We start from the raw sequence: 17,083 nt of genomic DNA on the forward strand, positions 1-17,083 counted from the left end.
TCTGCAGTTTTTCCATTGTCTTCCTATGTGATTTTGGCAAGGTGCATGGTCTCTCTTACCATAAGGAGACTATGGACCATATGTTAAATCAATATGGTTCCCTGGGATCTCAAAAAAAATTTGGGGGGGGATATATGCAGTTATTTATTTATTAATAATTTGCCCACTTTTGAAAAGCTAATGTTATGTTTATTTCTTATTAGGTATACTGTGATGTCAGGAACACCTGAAAAAATTTTAGAGCATTTTCTAGAAACAATACGCCTCGAGCCAGCTTTAAATGAAGCAACAGGTAAATACCCAGAACGGTTTTGTGTGTCCATTAATTCCATGCAGAACATTGTAAAAAAAAAAAAAAAAAATCCTGAATTCATTTTCTTCGTGTGTAACCAAAACAGTTTTAGAAAGGGGTTATGCATATTAATGTTAAAAGAACATCCCTATGTGGTGCACTCAAGGAGCAATCCTTCTGACTGTCCTCTGACTGTCCTCTGTCTGCTCCAATCCTGGCTGTCTTTTGTAAATGACTCAGTCTCATTCATACATATGGGTAGCCTTCCACAGACATCTCTTCTATTATCATTTAAATTCACCTTCCATAGGCATCTATTAGGTTATAATTTAAATTCTATAAAGGATCTGCTGCTGCCTACACAAAAGGCACAACCTTGCTCCGACTGGAAATAAAATGATTCTGACTGTGATTGTAGATTTTTGGGTTGCCTCAGAGTGTAAATAAACGCCACCTGTATTAATTTGCTAGAGCTGCTACAACAAAGTACGACAAACTGGGTGGCTCAAACAGTGGAAATGTGTTGTCTCACAGTCCTGGAGGCCAGAAGTCTGAGATCAGGGCGTGGGGAGGATTGGTTTTACTGAGGGCCGCATCTGTTCCCGGCCTCTTTCCTGGCTCCTCATAGTTTGCCAGCAATCTTTGCCACTCCTTGCCTTATAGATGCATCACTGCTGTCTCTGCCTTCGTGTTCACATGTTCTCTGTGTCCAAATTTCCTCTTTTTATAGGAACACCATTCATGTTGGATTAGGGCCCGTACTAATGACTTCAACTTAACTTGACGACACTTGCAAAAGACCCTCTTTCCAAATCAGGTTATGTTCTGAGGTCTTGGGAGGTTAGGACTTCAACATGTCTTTTTTTTGGAGGGACAAAATTTAATTCATAATACCGCCTCATAGTGAATGAGTCTTATTAAGTAAAACACTGATATTTGAAGGTGAATGAGATGACTCTTGCCAGTGGACCAAATATTCAGAATTATGGCATCATCCTCCACTTTGGGAGCCATCTTGTACATGACTTTGGAACAGCTCCCATTCTACTTTAAATATATATATATATATATCCTATGCTACTGGTCTGTGTCTCAGAATAATGGGTTAATAATTTAAGTACACTGAACTCTACAGAAGAAGATTTCTCCGTGAAAGAAGTTCAAAGATTTATCTAAAGAAACTACTGGTAGTTCAAAGTCTATTTCCATCACTTTTCCAGTATACTCCAGGTGAAATTATATACCTCCTAAAAGAATTTTAGCACTGATTTACTTCTTATTTTATCTCCTAATTTTAGTTTCTCATTTTATAAATAGATTATCTGAGATATTTCTTTTTTTACATAGCAAATGAATTGGGGAGTAGTTGATATAAAAGCCAGGATCTCTGGCAGTTGTTTTTGGTCTGATATTTGTTGAGTATCTTCTCGGCAGGCACCAAGCTGGATGCTTTAGATTAGGCAATGTGAACAAGAAATTGCTCTCCTGTCCTACTGGAGGACATAAAGGAGTATGCAAATAGCTTGAACATAAGGTAGAATGTGGTCAGTGCTTCAAGAACACTGATTGGCTGAGGGACCAGGCAAAGTGTCATGGAGAATGTAGCCTTTCAAGTGGCACTGAAGGAAGGCTGGTGTCTAGTAACTATAGATTGGAGACGAAGCTTTCCATACTGAGGTACAACATTAATACTGACCTAGAAACAGGCAAGGGAGATCAAACAGTCTGGTTTTGCTGGACTATCATATCCATGAGAAGGAGAGGAAGATGAGGTCTAAGAATTTGACTACAGATCTTGGAGGGTCTTAAATGCACAGGTAAGCAATGGGGAGTGGCCAAAGATACCTGAGCAAGGAGAATGTGATAAGAGGCCCATGATAAGAAACTCACAGATGTAGTAAAGTGGGAAACCCTTGTATTTATAGATTTATAATACAGTGAGAAATATCAGAATTGACAGTGAAACTGGTTTACATTGCAGGAATGAACACCTCTGGATTTGACAGTACATTCTCTTAATTTACCAAAACATCTGTTTGCAGTCTTAGACCTGTTAGTTTCCTAGACTATGACCAGTATTAGTCATTAAGTGACTTTGGAAATCATTTTGAGTAGGAAATGGTTTTTAAAAATCAGTTCTCAAGAATTTCCAAGAGAAATTACTGCATATGAGTAGCAAACACGAAAGCCATGGTGAAATGTTGTTGCTAGGTAGTTATCATGCTAATGGCTGGCTCCTCAGCCTGGGAGCACCCTACTGAAAGCTCTGCTTTAGCAAAATGTAAACTGCTCTATAGCACAGGCCTTCTGGGAGTCTTATAAGCAAACGTTACCTCCCCTGTCCTCACAGAATATCTAAAACATATCAAGGTGACCCTAGATGTTAAACTTAAGCAAGCCAAAATTTTTTTCAGAAAGTCAAAGTTTCAAACAGCTTTTGTCTGTCACCTTCTCTTCAACTTCTCAGGTTCAGTGTAGTGAGAGTGAAATGAGTGGTAACACCAAATGTTGACAGAATGACAGCTTGAGATTATACTCATCCCTTATATTTAAGTGAGTATAATGGTATTATATGATATGATAGGGCTGTTAGCTAACTCCATGATGGTAATCATATTGGAACACATAAATGAATTAAATCAATTCGCTGTGATCAATACCTTAAACTTACATAATGTGATATGTCAATTATATCTAAATTGTTTTAAAAAGTGAGTATAATGGTTAAACCTTTAGTCACTGACTCCAGCATTACCAATGTAAATTGATTTAAAAGACATTAATGCTTATCTAATTTATATAGTTAAATTTTTCATATTTATCACCATTTTCTATTTGAAAAGTTACATGGGTTTCACAAATCTCAGCCAGTGTAGTTTATTTTTTAATTGAAAATCCCTATAGCATTTTGGATTCCAAGTTTCAATGGGCATCTCCTACGGGTTTTAGATCTGTCCTTGCATGCTTTCCCACCAATGCTGACTGGATAGTGCTGTCTTTGCAATGAAGCACTAACATGAATTCAAAGTGAGGCAAATGAAGCTTATCTCCAGGACTTGCCTGATTTCCCTTCTCCCTGCTTACCTATCTACAAAATAGCTTCAAATATAAGACATTCACCATTTTAATCTACTGAAGAGCTTTGTTTTGCTTCAGTTGCTTCTCACAGCCTTTATCTTTTCTTCTTTTTTTCTCTTCTTTTGTTTCCCTCACCAATTCTCTGCTCTTACCACCTCCTTTTTCTACAATTCCATCATCCTCTCACCCTTCATTGCTCCCTCTGGAAATAAGAAGTCAAAAAGAGAGAAAACGATATTGACAAAAGACATGGTGTAAAGTTGAAAAAGAAATGACAATGTTTTAATTCTACATACATGGTGTTATCCATGGGTGGCTCTTTAAATGTATATACATGTGTATAAAATCATTTTTATGTGAAGTGCTTCTATGTACAGTAAAAGCAAGCCAATGTATGAGAACCATTGGTAAAGAACCAATGAATAGATACTCTTGTTTATCTAAATATGTCTACAAGAATATAATTTCCTTTTCTGCTTTGCATTTTGCCCCCTGCAGATTCTATTTTAAACGACTTTGTTATGATGCACTGTGTTTTTATGCCAAATACCCAGCTTTGCCCAGCCCTGGTGGCCCAATATCCTTTTGTTGTGAAAAGTCTCTATTGTCTTGAAGACACCCCACATATACATGGCCATTATCTTATCCCATGCTCTGAAGGTAAGTCATAGCCTAGACACAGTTGCGCTTCGTACCCTGTCTAACTCTGAAATGTCAGCAGCTTTCCCCAGCACAGACTCCATCTTGCCCTGGCATGGTTTTGCTGTCCCATGTACAAAGATTTCTTCTTTGTTACCTGTGTAGAGAAATGTGAGCCAAGTTACCTCAGGAAGGTGATACTGGTTAAAAATACACATATTGGAGGTAGGCTAGAGAAAGTTATGGGGAAGAATCTAGGAGTATTATTAAGGGTAGATTAAGGGTAGTTCCCTAACCTAGGAGACAGACTTCATACCTCTGTCAGGATGCCTGGCACGTTGAGTTATCTACTTGTGTTCTTCCTCTAAACTGTAGTATTAATCAGACCTCTGAAACAAAGACAAGTGATCACTGTAGGGTACCTTTTACATTCATCCTAGTCCATCCTTCCCTCTAGATATCAAAATTTATTCCTTTGTTGCTATTTTTATTATCACTGACTATCTATTGACTTAAATAAAAGATACAAAACTTGAAATTCTAATGGCAGTTCTTTGGGGAAGCTTTTCAATAGTCTATTGAACTGACCAATTGATATACAATGTCTGGAAACATTCAAAAAATGTAAGTTGAATAAAAGAAGTAAATGTTATTAATGAATCACACTCTCAAATTTGGGGGGGGCATGTAAAAGTATATTTTCCAATTCTGCTTTATTTTTAAAGCAACAGAAATTTAGACCCAAAAAGCACTTTGGCCTTTTGTGAGCAGTTAAATATATTAAAGGAGAATAGCTTTTTTTTTTTTTCCTGAGCAATACAATCAATGTTGGAGTGTTTTCCTTTTTCAGAATTATAATTGCCCCACCTGATTCTCATTTTCTTGTTCATCCATAATTCTCTTTGAAGTCAACAGAATGTGTGAGGATAGGAGATTTGAGTTGAATGTGTTATTCAGAGGGAGCTGCAGGAATGAGATTTGGGTGTTTATTTGCCTGGGAACTATCTTTCCATGTAAAAGCAGCTTAATGAGACTTATGTATGTTATATATCCTTTCTGGCTCACGTTCAATTTTTCTCAAGTAAAATGAACATATTCAGGATCTCTTTGTCTCCTTTTAACTCCATACAAGTTAATCATTATTAGACCTTTGAGATTTGTTGAGGAAAAAAAAAAAGCACCATTGAGTTTAGACTTATTTTTTCAACAGCACGTTGATAAGCTTTAAAGCAAACAAAACTAAAAGCAGAGTGAGAGAGAATACAGTGGACCACGTCATATCATCTTTGCAACTCGAGCCCCAAACACTGAGCTTATACTTTTTGTTGTTGTTGTTGTTTCGTTTTTTGTTTTTTGTTTTTCAAATTCTGACTTTTTCATTTATTAGCTTGTTCTCCTTCAGAGCGATTGAGAACATCCATATCACTGACCTTTGTTCTTAAGATAAAGGCTCCTGGACCAAAGCCCATGCCATCCCAGGTCAGAAGGTGAGAGATATGGCAGTATTGTTGTTGGGGGAGGAAGAGAAGACAGGAAAGTGAACAAGAGAAACCTGTGTATCCGATCCTAATTATTTTTTCAGTAGATGGAGGGAATCTAGGATGACCAGACATCATCTACACCACCTAGTGCCCTCAGACCACCTTCTTCACACCTGGTCCTGTAGGAACCTAGATTCTCTTCACTCTTCTATTTGGAATGAATTCTCTGTGCATCAGGCGCCAAGCTAAAAGCATTAGCCTGTATTATACCACTTATCTTTACAGGAGGGTATTGGGTTAGTATTAGCTTTATTTCACAAATGAAAATTTTGAAGTTCAAAAAAATGGCGTGACGTGCCCAAGGCAAGTGGCAGAGCCATGATTCATCCAGGTCTCAGGATTCTGAGCCTAGGGTGTGTCAGTTTTTTTCCTTTACAATTTATTTTTTTAAAAGCTTATCCTTTAAGAACATTTCTTCACAATATATTGCACGATTCAGGTGGCTAAAACCAAAGTAGGCCTAATTTGTTGAAACTAAATAAATGAAGTGTCCAATAGAACACTTTCAATAATGGAAATGTTCTATATCTGGGCTAACCCAGTAGCTACTAGCCTTGAAATTGTCTACTATGATGGAGGAACTGAATTTTTAATTTTATTTAATTTTCATTAATTTAAATTTAAATAGTCACATGCGGCTAGTGGCTACCATATTGGATAGCATAAGTCTGGTCCTTAGACACTGAGAATAAGAGCCTCAAACAAGAATTACTGTTCTGTAATGTCTAGGAAGGGCATGCCAGGGAGGCTGGGAGCTTATCCTGCTGCAGGCAAGCAAATGGAAAGGGCTCCGTCCCTGAAGGTCGTGTATGTGTTAGTGCTTCTATATTAAGCTGAGGAATCAATTTTTAGTCCCTTTTCCTCTGGGGAGATGTTATATAGGCTCCTTACATAAGCTAAATTTTTTTGGCCATAAGTAACATAAACCAACTGTGACTGACTTAAGGAATAAAGGAATTTATCAGAAGACGTGGGGTAACTCAAAATTGAAGGAATTCTTGGAGTGCCCAGGCTTTAGAAAGGGGCTGTGAGGGCAGCAAACTCCAAGGCTCTGCTCGTGGAGTAAATCTGCTTGCTCCAAGCATCCTGGGCCCTCACCTCATTCCCACATCCCCAGGAAGGAGGGTCTAGCTAGCCTAGTTTAGGTCACTGCTGACATCTTGGTCAAGGGAAGGCAAAGCACTTTACTGGACAGAGACTGCCTATAAAGAAAAACAGAGAAAGTGAAGAAATACATAATGGACAGGCAAAAACAACAAATACACATAAACTGCATGACACCACATACACAAGCAACAGGGAGATGTTATATAAAACTGAACAAGTGGGTTAACCCCCATGTTTTTAACATGCAATGTAGGGATATTAAACTACTTAACCACGTTCCATTAAAGCGCCCGCATTAAAGTGAGTTGCTTTGGCTGAGTGTTTTCAAAGTACTTAGTATGTGACTTTTCACAGCAGCACTATGAAGAAGTCAGTATTTTCACTGCTCTTTTTCCAAGTCAATAAACTAGGATAATGAAAAATTATGATTTGCTCAGAGAAAGGTAATTACTAGTACAGAAAAGATCTGAGCCCTGAGCCACTGACACCTATTTCTGTCCTTAATCCACATTGTATGTCTCCTCCAATTTTGCTTTTAGCACAGAGGAAGGTGGTAGAACTCTGTTTAACATTAATATTTCAGGGCTTTTATGTGCTAATGAGAGAAACTCTCTATTCATTAGATATGCCTGGGACATGATTTGACCTGATGAATACAAGTGCTTTATAATGAGTTTTTTAAATTGTATTTGTTCAATTTCTGTACTTTTCATCTCCAGTTTCTTTAATCTTTTTTAAATCTGCACTTAAAATTCAGTTCGATCTTCCATTAGTCTCTAAAAAGAAAATTAAAATCGCCTATAACCCTACTAGGTATTACTGTTGTTAACATGTTAGTATGTATCCTTCCAGTCTTTTTTCTATACATATAGATTTATGCTTTTAAATATAATAATGAGATATACTCTAAATAATTATGTGTGCTTTGTCACTAAGCAATATTTTATGAATATCTTTCTCTGCCATTAAATATTTTATGAATATCTTTCTCTGCTCCATGAATGGAAGCAGGATAGTTAAGATGCCCCATAGTATAGTGGGAAAAACAGCTCTGAAGTCGGAAGACCTGTGCTTAAGACCTACCTCTTACAAGCTGTGTTACTTGGCAATTATCCTTAACCTCTCTGAACCCCATCTGTATAATAGGAGTAGTTATGCTACCTCACTAGGTTGTTGTGAAGATCAAATGAGACTGTGTGTGTATAAGTACATTATAAACTATAAAGCCCCATATAAATGTTGCCTCATATAAATAATTGTACCATCATGAGAGGAATATGGCATAATATAATGAATGTACAAAAGCTTTGTCTAGTCAGTGGGCAGATGACCCCCAAAGTTTGTTTTCAGCTGCAAGCAGAGATCTTGTATGCAAAGCAGGGCTTTAAAAAAACAACAACATTGAAGAGTATCAGTTTGAATGTTGATAAGTGTTTTATAAATAGCTGCATAATTAGCATGTACTTACTGCAAAAAGTATACATAATATTTTATTCCCTGTTGTAGGCTGTAATGAATCTGCTGCCTCTACATCCTAGGAGGTTTTCACTTACTTTCCCCATGGTAATTTTAATATGTGGAACCATTATTAGCTGAATTAAGAATAAGTAAATGAGCAGTAAAAAAAATACAGAAAAATTACAGGTGCCTGTGGTGAGTAAGATAATAACTAGGTAAAAATATATGAAATAATTACAGTGTTTGAACGGCAGAGCCGGCATGAGGAAAATGACTCAATGGAATATAAAGCCTGCTGTTGGCTGGGTAGAAAGACTGTAGCCTACATTGTGGCCTTCACCCTTTCTGATTCTCAGCCCTAATACCTCACTGAAAATAGATCCAATCTGTCCTCAGCCCCATCTACATGATGCTGAAAAACCTGGTACAATTCAGTGAAGATTTCATCACTCTGAAAGTCTGTGATTCTATAGATTAAATATCTAATAACTAAATGATTCTTTTTAAAAGATATGCCAGATGTTTTGGTGTTTGTGTAGACTTAGTCATCCTGAGGACATTGAATATGAACTTGTTTAGAATGTATCTATGTACGATCTGTATTTGACATCTCGACAACATGGAATTTCAGATAACTTAGACAAAGGGTTTTAAAGAGCTGTGGCAAGATGAAAAAAAAATCTTTTTTTTTTTTTAAAAGAAAATTGCATTATATATAGTACTCCAAACAGTGTGATCAGTGTGATTGAATTGTTTAAGGTAACCAGTCAATCAACAAACATTTGAGGCTTTTTATGTTTCCATATGCCCAATCCTTGACTAGAAAGTATAGAGATTCACAATGAGTTTATGACATAGTTCCTGCTGTTAAGGATTTTGATTTAATCTTCCAGATGGCGAGAAATCTTATTATCATAACAAGAGAAACCTCAAGTTAAGATTTGAATGGTCCATAGATTTAAGAATGTTTGGTTAGTGGTGAGCCACTGCTTTCTAAATCAGCAGATATTGAGCAAGAGAAGTGGTTGAAACTATAACAGAAAAGTTCTAGGTCAGACATTAGAATTTCAGTGCCTCCCTGACATCAGATTGTCAAGGCTGCAACATTTACTCTTGATTTCCTGTATGTTCTTTGTGGTCTTTGAGAATTTGGGGGGGTCAATTTCTTCATCTCAGATGACTTTCCCTTTTATCCAACCAAATTATGCTGTATAATATGTGTTAGCATAAAAACTATTAATGTCAAACAAAACACAGCAGCATTAAACAGGTAAACAGAGTACTGGGGAAAGAGATGAGAGAACTGAATTGTAGTCCCAAGAACTCCATTGATAAATTCGGAAAAGTCATTTCGCCTCATTCTATCTCAGTTTCCTTACCTCAAAAATGGTAGAATTGAAGGAGATATAATCAAAGGGCTTTTGCAATCCACAGATTCTATGATTCTGTGAATCATCTGAAATTAATTCAGTATATCAGTGATGAGTTTGGCCAGTTTGACTATCTTGGCCTTTTCTTAATTGTGTTTAAAATAACAATTCAGTGAATAATTCTAGATTCTCTTATAGATTTTTAACTAGCATTTTATGAGATGTCAGAGCTGCTTTATCTTTCCGTATCTCTTTACCCCATGAATTCAAGAAGCCATATTAGTTCTTACCTGAACCTAACTGTCATGATATAAGGAGGCATGGCCTTATTCAATACAAGTATTTCCTGATCATTTGATCATTGGATTATTATATGTTTTATTTTCTCTACTAATCTACTCTTAACATAGACATTAGTCAAGTATATAATTCAGGTAGCATTCTTTAGATGTTAAAAATATCTTATGTGTGTGGTACACATTGGTAATCCTTTCTAAATTATTATTCAACCTGGAAAAGAGTTAGATTTTTATTCCACATAGGACTTTCTCCATTACATGGGTAATGCATTATTCCAGTTTTAGCCAGAGAAGGTAATGGTGTCTGCAACCTTCCTGGTGTGTTTAAATTTATGAACATCCTACATTTGAAATGTTACTCTTTTTAGGTTGCATTTTTGACATCACATTGAGACAAGGAAACTGGTGGGATGTTCTGTATTTGGCTGCTGTCTGAAGGGAATATAGTTTCCGCCCCGCTTTCTCCACCTTTTTTGTAAGATTTTTAGTAAAAGCTAAAAATCATATAAATCTTCTAAAAGCCTGAGAAGATTGTTTGGGGGAAAAAACAGAAGCCCCAGTACCTCACCTGTAGCCACTTCAGGTATAATCAATTACATACGAAGTCTCCTCTGTATCCCTTAAGAGTCTGATTCCGCAGACAGCTCGGGAATGGAAGTTTGTTGCCCAGGGAGGGGGAGGATCCTTGAGCACATGCCTGTAGTTGGCCATAAAAGTAGTAATTCCCCCACCTCCGTTTTAGTAAGTAAACATTTGTAAGGGGAAAGGCAAGACTTTATGAAATAAGCACTTTTTTTGGTTGGTTTTGGTTGTTTTTCCAGAGGCAAAAGTACTTAAATTTCATGAGAAAAAAGAGAAAGCTTGTTTCCCCAGATTCAGTCAATTCTAACTCCCAGGAAGCTGCAGAGTTCTGAAGAGCAGCAGCCACTCAGCCTTGGTTTAGGTACTTAGCACACTGAGTCGGCTCTGGGAAAGCTGAAACGTCACCAAGCTATAAAAGAAAAAGAAAGAAAGAAAGAGAAGAGAGTGAGAAAGAGAGAGGGGAAGATACAGACGAGAGAGAGACAGAGAGACAGAGACAGAGAGAGAGAGGAGAGAGAGGGAGAGAGGCAGGAGACAGAGAGAATGAAAAAAATCTTTTCCATTAGGATTTTTACTTCCCAGATGCAATTATTCTTAATGATTTCATGAACTCATGAACTTGTCACTACAGCCACTGTTGGGGTGATGGGAGTGGCAATAGTGGAAAAAGCCCTGTCTGGATTTGTAAACCTCGCTATTTACTCACTGAACAATGCTGGGCAGATCTCTTCTCTCTGACCCTCAGGTTCCTCATCTGTAAATATTTTCCCTTCAGGTTTGTAGAAAACATTATATGATCATGTGAGTACATTGAGCATATTTATTATAAACTGTCAAGCTCTACACACATTTGAAATGTTATGCTAATCCTTCCAATCAGGTATTCTATCTTCTGTTGTCAGCAAAAGACAGATTTCTCAAGCAGGAAAGAGGAAAAGAAAAGTTTTTGTCCTGATCCTTTATCCTGTAGGGGGCCACAGAGATTAGCTGCAGGTTTTCTGATATCTCTGTATCTAACACATAAGCATTTGTATTATTTCCTGGAGTTCAAGTCAAGATAACTAGAAAGTTAGAGTTATAGCCACTTGGTATCAGCTTGATATTTCAATCCATTTCAGCTTCATACGAATAGGAAAGTCTCTCTCTCTTTCTCTCTCTCTCTCTCTGACTCGTAGGTGAAACAGTAGATATTCTTTTAGTCTGTCAGGAATTACTCATTTGGTACCCACCATGTGCCTGATTATGCTGCTAGGTACCATAAAAAATAGTCATAAAATGTAATGTCCAGCATTGCAGTTCTTTGGAAAGAAAAATCGAGTTATATGTGCATACAAGCAAGAGACTGAAGGGTTAATCAGAAAAGAAATAATTTTCACATAAAGTAATCTTTCTTCCCTTTTTTTTATTGTAAGTTCAGAGAGAATTGTAGCAATACAGGTTGAGCAATTTTCTTTTTTATGAATCTCGTGCTCAATTTATGAAAGCCATTTTGCAACCCATTTACATGCAGTAAACCTTTGCTTTAAGGTTCTGTCATTTACCTTGATCATGATTATTTATGGTCCCTTTAGAAAAGGCCCTTTACTGGTGTAGCTCTCAAGCTCAGCACTGCCATGAGGCAGATTTCTGCAGTGCCTTTTAAGTCATGGTCAAAAGGTAAGGCATGTCCAGTCTTGTAGGCAGCTATGAGGCACGGGGGTGTTGGGTAATAGGGAAGAAGCTAGTTGGAATTAGGAATCTTGGATTCAGAACTAACTCTGCATTCTTGCTATGTAATCCTGGCCATTTATGCTCAGTTCGTTCATTTGTAGAAAGGGAAAAATACTTTCATTACAAGACTATAAAGTAGAACTTAACCGAGGTACCCTATATGCAATTACAGTGTAAGTTATAATGAGGAGATTGTTCTAGTTATCTGTACTATGAACTACTATAAATCCCTGAAAAAGGAACAGTATGTCTAATCTAAATTTGTTCTTGATCATATACTATCTCCCTACCGTAATCTACATGAGAATGTAAACTGTGAGTAGAGACCTTACCTGACACATATAGTAGGCACTCAATTAAGTATTTTTTGTATTAATAAAGAAATAAAAGTTCGAGACGGTCATTTTGCTAGGCATGGTACAGAATACGAGACAAATAATATCTTATCCCAAGCCTCAGAAAGCTTATAGTTTAGTTAAAATGGCCAGCCATAAAAGCACAAAGACAGTATGAGTTAAGTTATGGTTCTAGGAGAGAAAAGAAGGAATGATATAAAAAGTATGCCTGAGTCCCTCACCAGAGGATCAATACAACAAGAACCTTTCCTCTTCCTAACCTAGGGTAAGCTTATCCCCCTCCAGCCTCACTTTTCACCCCGCTCCCATGCACTTTTTGTATAAGTCATGGTTCTAGCATTACTGGATGCCCACTTGGAAGGGTTTGACTGAAATGCATATATATAATGAAAAGAGTTATAAAGATGCGTGCAGAACCAATAAGAGATGGTAAAGCACCCAGAGACAAGCAACAGCAGGAAGCATGACCACCTCTAGGAAGTAAAGGACAAGGTGGAAGGCAGCCAGGGCATGTGAAGACAGCCTGATGAGAGCTGGAGCTAGGCACAAGAATCTTTGTCAACACACAAGTCGAAGTGGAGCCATGCGAGTCTAACTCCTTGGGCAGCCATCAGGTCAAAGTCAGCAGGCATTATAAGGGTTTGTATGCATTTAGTCCAGAACTTTTAAGTTGGTAAGGCTTTTCTTGAGGGCTTAAAGGAAGAAATGAGTCAGTCCAAAGGGCTGGCTTTCTGAAGCTGGGATCTATCTTTGCAAGGAGCACAGTGAAATGAGTGTGAAATGTCTATATGTCTTCCTTGACTCCTCGGCACTTACCACGCACAGCCTTCACAAGGTACAGAGCAGGAGAAGATGGATTATGCCCTTAACAATAAGCGGAGGGTCATCCGCCTGGTGTTGCAGTGGGCCGCCATGTATGGAGACGTCCTGCAAGAGGATGACGTGGCTATGGCTTTCCTGGAGGTATGAGAGATTCTCCCTTCTAAGAATACATCTTTGTCCTACAATACAGGGACTACCCTAGACACGGCAGCTTCCCTGGAGAGACCGTAATTGAAAATTCTAGATTTTGTTAACATGTTCATTCATCAGAAAGGTACCATAAGTAGAGAAAAATATCATCTATTATCCTGCCACTCTATAATTCAATAACTGGTAGCATTTTAATGTATTTTCATTTGGCCTCTTTTACTTTGTATATTTTCTATAGTTGTAATCACATAGTACCCATCATTTTGTAGGCTGCTTTTTTCATTTAATTTTGTGTCGGGATTTTTCCATGTCAGTATAGGCTTTCTGATAAAATTTTCTAATGACCTTTAACTATGCCACAGATATATTTATTTGTTTCCATGTTGTTAAATATTTACATCATTTCCATTTTCACTTTCCTGGAATAATAGTATACTAAACATTTTTGTTCAGGTAGGTCTTTCCTTGGTTACATTTCTAGAAGTGTGATTATTCCATCAAATGGTAGATTTTTGAGTGGAGTGAAGCAGATAATTTTACTGAGGAATTACTAGGACTATGAAGTGGTTATGAAGAGATATGATATATTTTATAAATACTGCTTTAAGCTGAACTTCCTTTTTTCTTCCCATGGCTCCAGACCCACATTATAGCATTGACCTTGGTTTTTAATCCTTGATAACTCACTCTGCCCTCCAGAATTTAGATAAGGAAGTTCTTTGCCGGGCAGGCGGGGGCGGCGGGGGGTGAAAAAAGGGGGGCGGGTGCGGATACAATGTGGCTTCTATTTCAAATTTTATCAGTCTGTATATTCAAGAATGAATTGTACAAAAGAAACATATCCCCTCTTTCCTTTTTAACCATATCAGTTGTCAGGCAGGTAGAGGTGAGACAGCGAGGAAGGGTAGACCACGAGAATCCCTTAAGGCTGCAGAATGAAGTATTTTGAAAATGTGAAGGAATAATAGTAACTTGGGGTCATAACTTGACTCATGGCCTCTACCCATGGAGTAAAGGACCTTTTTAGCAGATGAACCAAAGTGGTGGTTAAGCTGACACTGCCACAGCTCTCATCTTCTGCTGTGGAGGCCACTACTTTGGAACAAAGCAGGGCACAGCTGCTGCTGCTGCTGCTGCTGCTCTGTGGTCAGGACAGTTTCCAGAGCCTCGGTAAAGAGACCTGAGTTGGTGGCATAAACTCAGCATAAATTCAGTATAGTGCTGAAGACCCTGCTTCTATTTTTGCCACCAACAATTAACCACAGCTACTGGGATACATTAAATGAAAAACAAATACTAAAATAATATCAAAATAAATGCTAAAATTCTCCTGAAAAAATATCAAGATGCAAAAAAGTGCTCTTAAAAGGTAGATGATAAAATTACCCATTCCAACACATTGTAGTACATTGCCTTTCATATAAATATCATATAAGTAATTCATTTGCGATTCCAGTTTTTAAAAATTTTTGTGATAAAATAACATGAAATTTGCCATTTTAACCATTTTTAAGTGCAATTCAATGGCATTAATTACATTAATTACATGCACAGTGTAATGAATGCTATACGACCATCATTTCTATCCATTTCCAAATTTTTTCTCATCTGTGATTTTGACTTTAGGCATATTGTTTTGTTTTGTTTTGTTTTGGTCTCTGGTCCATGAAACTATGGTTTAGAGGTGCTAGTGAAGCAGATGACACAAAGACACGTCTTAATTGCTCTTTACAGAATTGTGTGCCTTTTGCGGTTCTTGTTAAAAGCCTGTGACCTTTGCCAATTACAGGAGTTTTATGTGTCTGTATCAGATGATGCCCGGATGATCACTGCCTTCAAGGAGCAACTTCCCGAGTTGGAGAAGATTGTCAAGCAAATGTAAGGAAGGGCTTGGCTTTGGGGTGTGCTTCCATCACAGAAGTGCCTGCTCTCAGTCCAAACATCTGCAAAGTTCTTTGCCCGCCAAAAGGTGAAAGCTGGTTGTTCAACAGCCACACAGTGTTCTCATGTGAACAGACAGGGCCTCGGGTGTCGGAGGTGCCGTAAGGCCAAACGAACGAAAAGACTGAGATTCTGCTCGGCCACCTCCTATGCTGGATGGCTGCCAAAAGAAAGCCTGGAAAGGAAAAGATCCTCCTTTGGGGCATCTAACTCAATAAACTTGAGTCCCTTCGGTTCAAAGCAGTGAATCCAGTAATAAAATGGTCAGTGGCATTTAAAGAAAGTTTGAGGGGAATTACTTATACGGAAAATTCACTTTTAGCTGCCAAAGCTGTTGATAGTGAATATTTGTGTCCTCTCAGTAAAAACACAGAAGGCTTTCACATGCTGTTCCTTGAGCCATAGGTTAAGTACTGGAGAGAGTATGTGCTACTAGATAGACTTCGCCAGCTACACACCGTGGCTTTTAACATCGGTTCCACCAGGGATTTGCCTGTGACAAGGGCTGATCCTTTACTGTGTCCTCCATGCTTTGGCCTCAGTAGTAAAATGAGGAGATTCATATTGCCTCCTGAAGGGATGCTGCGATTTCGTTTTCTATCATAGGATTAAAGTTATATACCAATAAAGCAATTTCAAATAATAGTACTCATGGTATTAAATAATGTTCTTTCTCTGTTTTTCATAGTTCAGAAGATGCAAAGAATCCACAAAAGAAGGTAAGCGATGATGGGTTAGGATTCTCCAATTGCGCCTTATGGAATGACAGTTCTCCAGAAATATTACATTGCGATATTTAAAAGTGATGCTTTTGTCAATGCAAAATATGTTATCTTCATTTCTTGACTCTGACTACTTCTTGGGTGTCTTTCCTCTGGGTTGCGAATGTGCATCAGTCGTTCCCCCTTTAAGGCAGCAGCTGTTTTTATTTTTGCAGCACAAAGTTCTTTTGCAACAGTTCAACACAGGCGACGAGAGAGCCCAGAAGCACCAACCGATCCGGGGCTCTGATGAAGGTGAGAATTCTCTTCCAAAGCAGGATTGTTTAGATTATTTGAAGTCAGAACAAAATCTTCCCTTGGGAGTCATCACCTTGGACCCATAGAATAGCTTTCCTTGGGGAGCCCCTTGGTACCCCGAATGATTTGCTTGGAGGTACTCTTTTTCATTTCAGTTATTTATGTTCTTGAATTCTGCCTGGAGCTGAGGTGCTTGTCCATACTTGCCAGATTTTGCCTCTCTCCTGCTACCCCCACCCTTGAAAGAAAGAAATATCTCAGGGACCAGTTGTCAAGGTTGCTTACCCCTGGGAAGAGCTTGTGGGAAAGTGGCTGGCATTTTGCGGGTGCCTAGCAGTGGTAGGGTATCAGAGTCATCTGCAGAGCAGGGCTCCTGTCCAGGGAGAGTGCTCTGGCCCTGAGCACAGCCCCCTTAGCAGCCATCAGGGAAGTGCAGAAGCTGCCTATTATTGCTTAGTTGTTTAAGCTTTCTCCAAAGAACTAAAATAAAAATTAAATTAATAACAATGATGAATTTTTTTTATTTTAAGCCACAAATGACTCTCGTAATTTAGGAGTACTTCTAAATGTAAGAATTACAGTAGTTAGAATTGCTTCCAGGATTCTTGTGTTCAGAGGTGAGCCTGTGGGTGCCACATACATGTCTGCTGACCTAAATGCCACCCAAGCTATTTGGCTCGGCCCCAAAGTACATAAACCAAGTGAACAAGAGAGCAGGA

The 17,083-nt window shown here is 38.2% G+C and overlaps 1 protein-coding gene across 1 annotated transcript in view; it reads left to right on the forward strand.

The window, feature by feature from the left end:
• The window catches only part of LOC102884268 (rap guanine nucleotide exchange factor 4), a 115,199-nt gene that overhangs the window by 68,006 nt on the left and 30,110 nt on the right, over positions 1-17,083 (forward strand). The window contains exons 12-17 of the mRNA XM_025039557.1: positions 204-292; positions 3,869-3,947; positions 13,245-13,395; positions 15,194-15,282; positions 16,034-16,064; positions 16,283-16,361. Of these exons, the coding sequence (XP_024895325.1) occupies positions 204-292; positions 3,869-3,947; positions 13,245-13,395; positions 15,194-15,282; positions 16,034-16,064; positions 16,283-16,361 (518 nt within the window). The remainder of the gene's footprint in view (positions 1-203; positions 293-3,868; positions 3,948-13,244; positions 13,396-15,193; positions 15,283-16,033; positions 16,065-16,282; positions 16,362-17,083) is intronic.

This window comes from Pteropus alecto, unplaced genomic scaffold, assembly GCF_000325575.1.
Source record: "Pteropus alecto unplaced genomic scaffold, ASM32557v1 scaffold3, whole genome shotgun sequence".
NCBI lineage: Eukaryota > Metazoa > Chordata > Mammalia > Chiroptera > Pteropodidae > Pteropus > Pteropus alecto.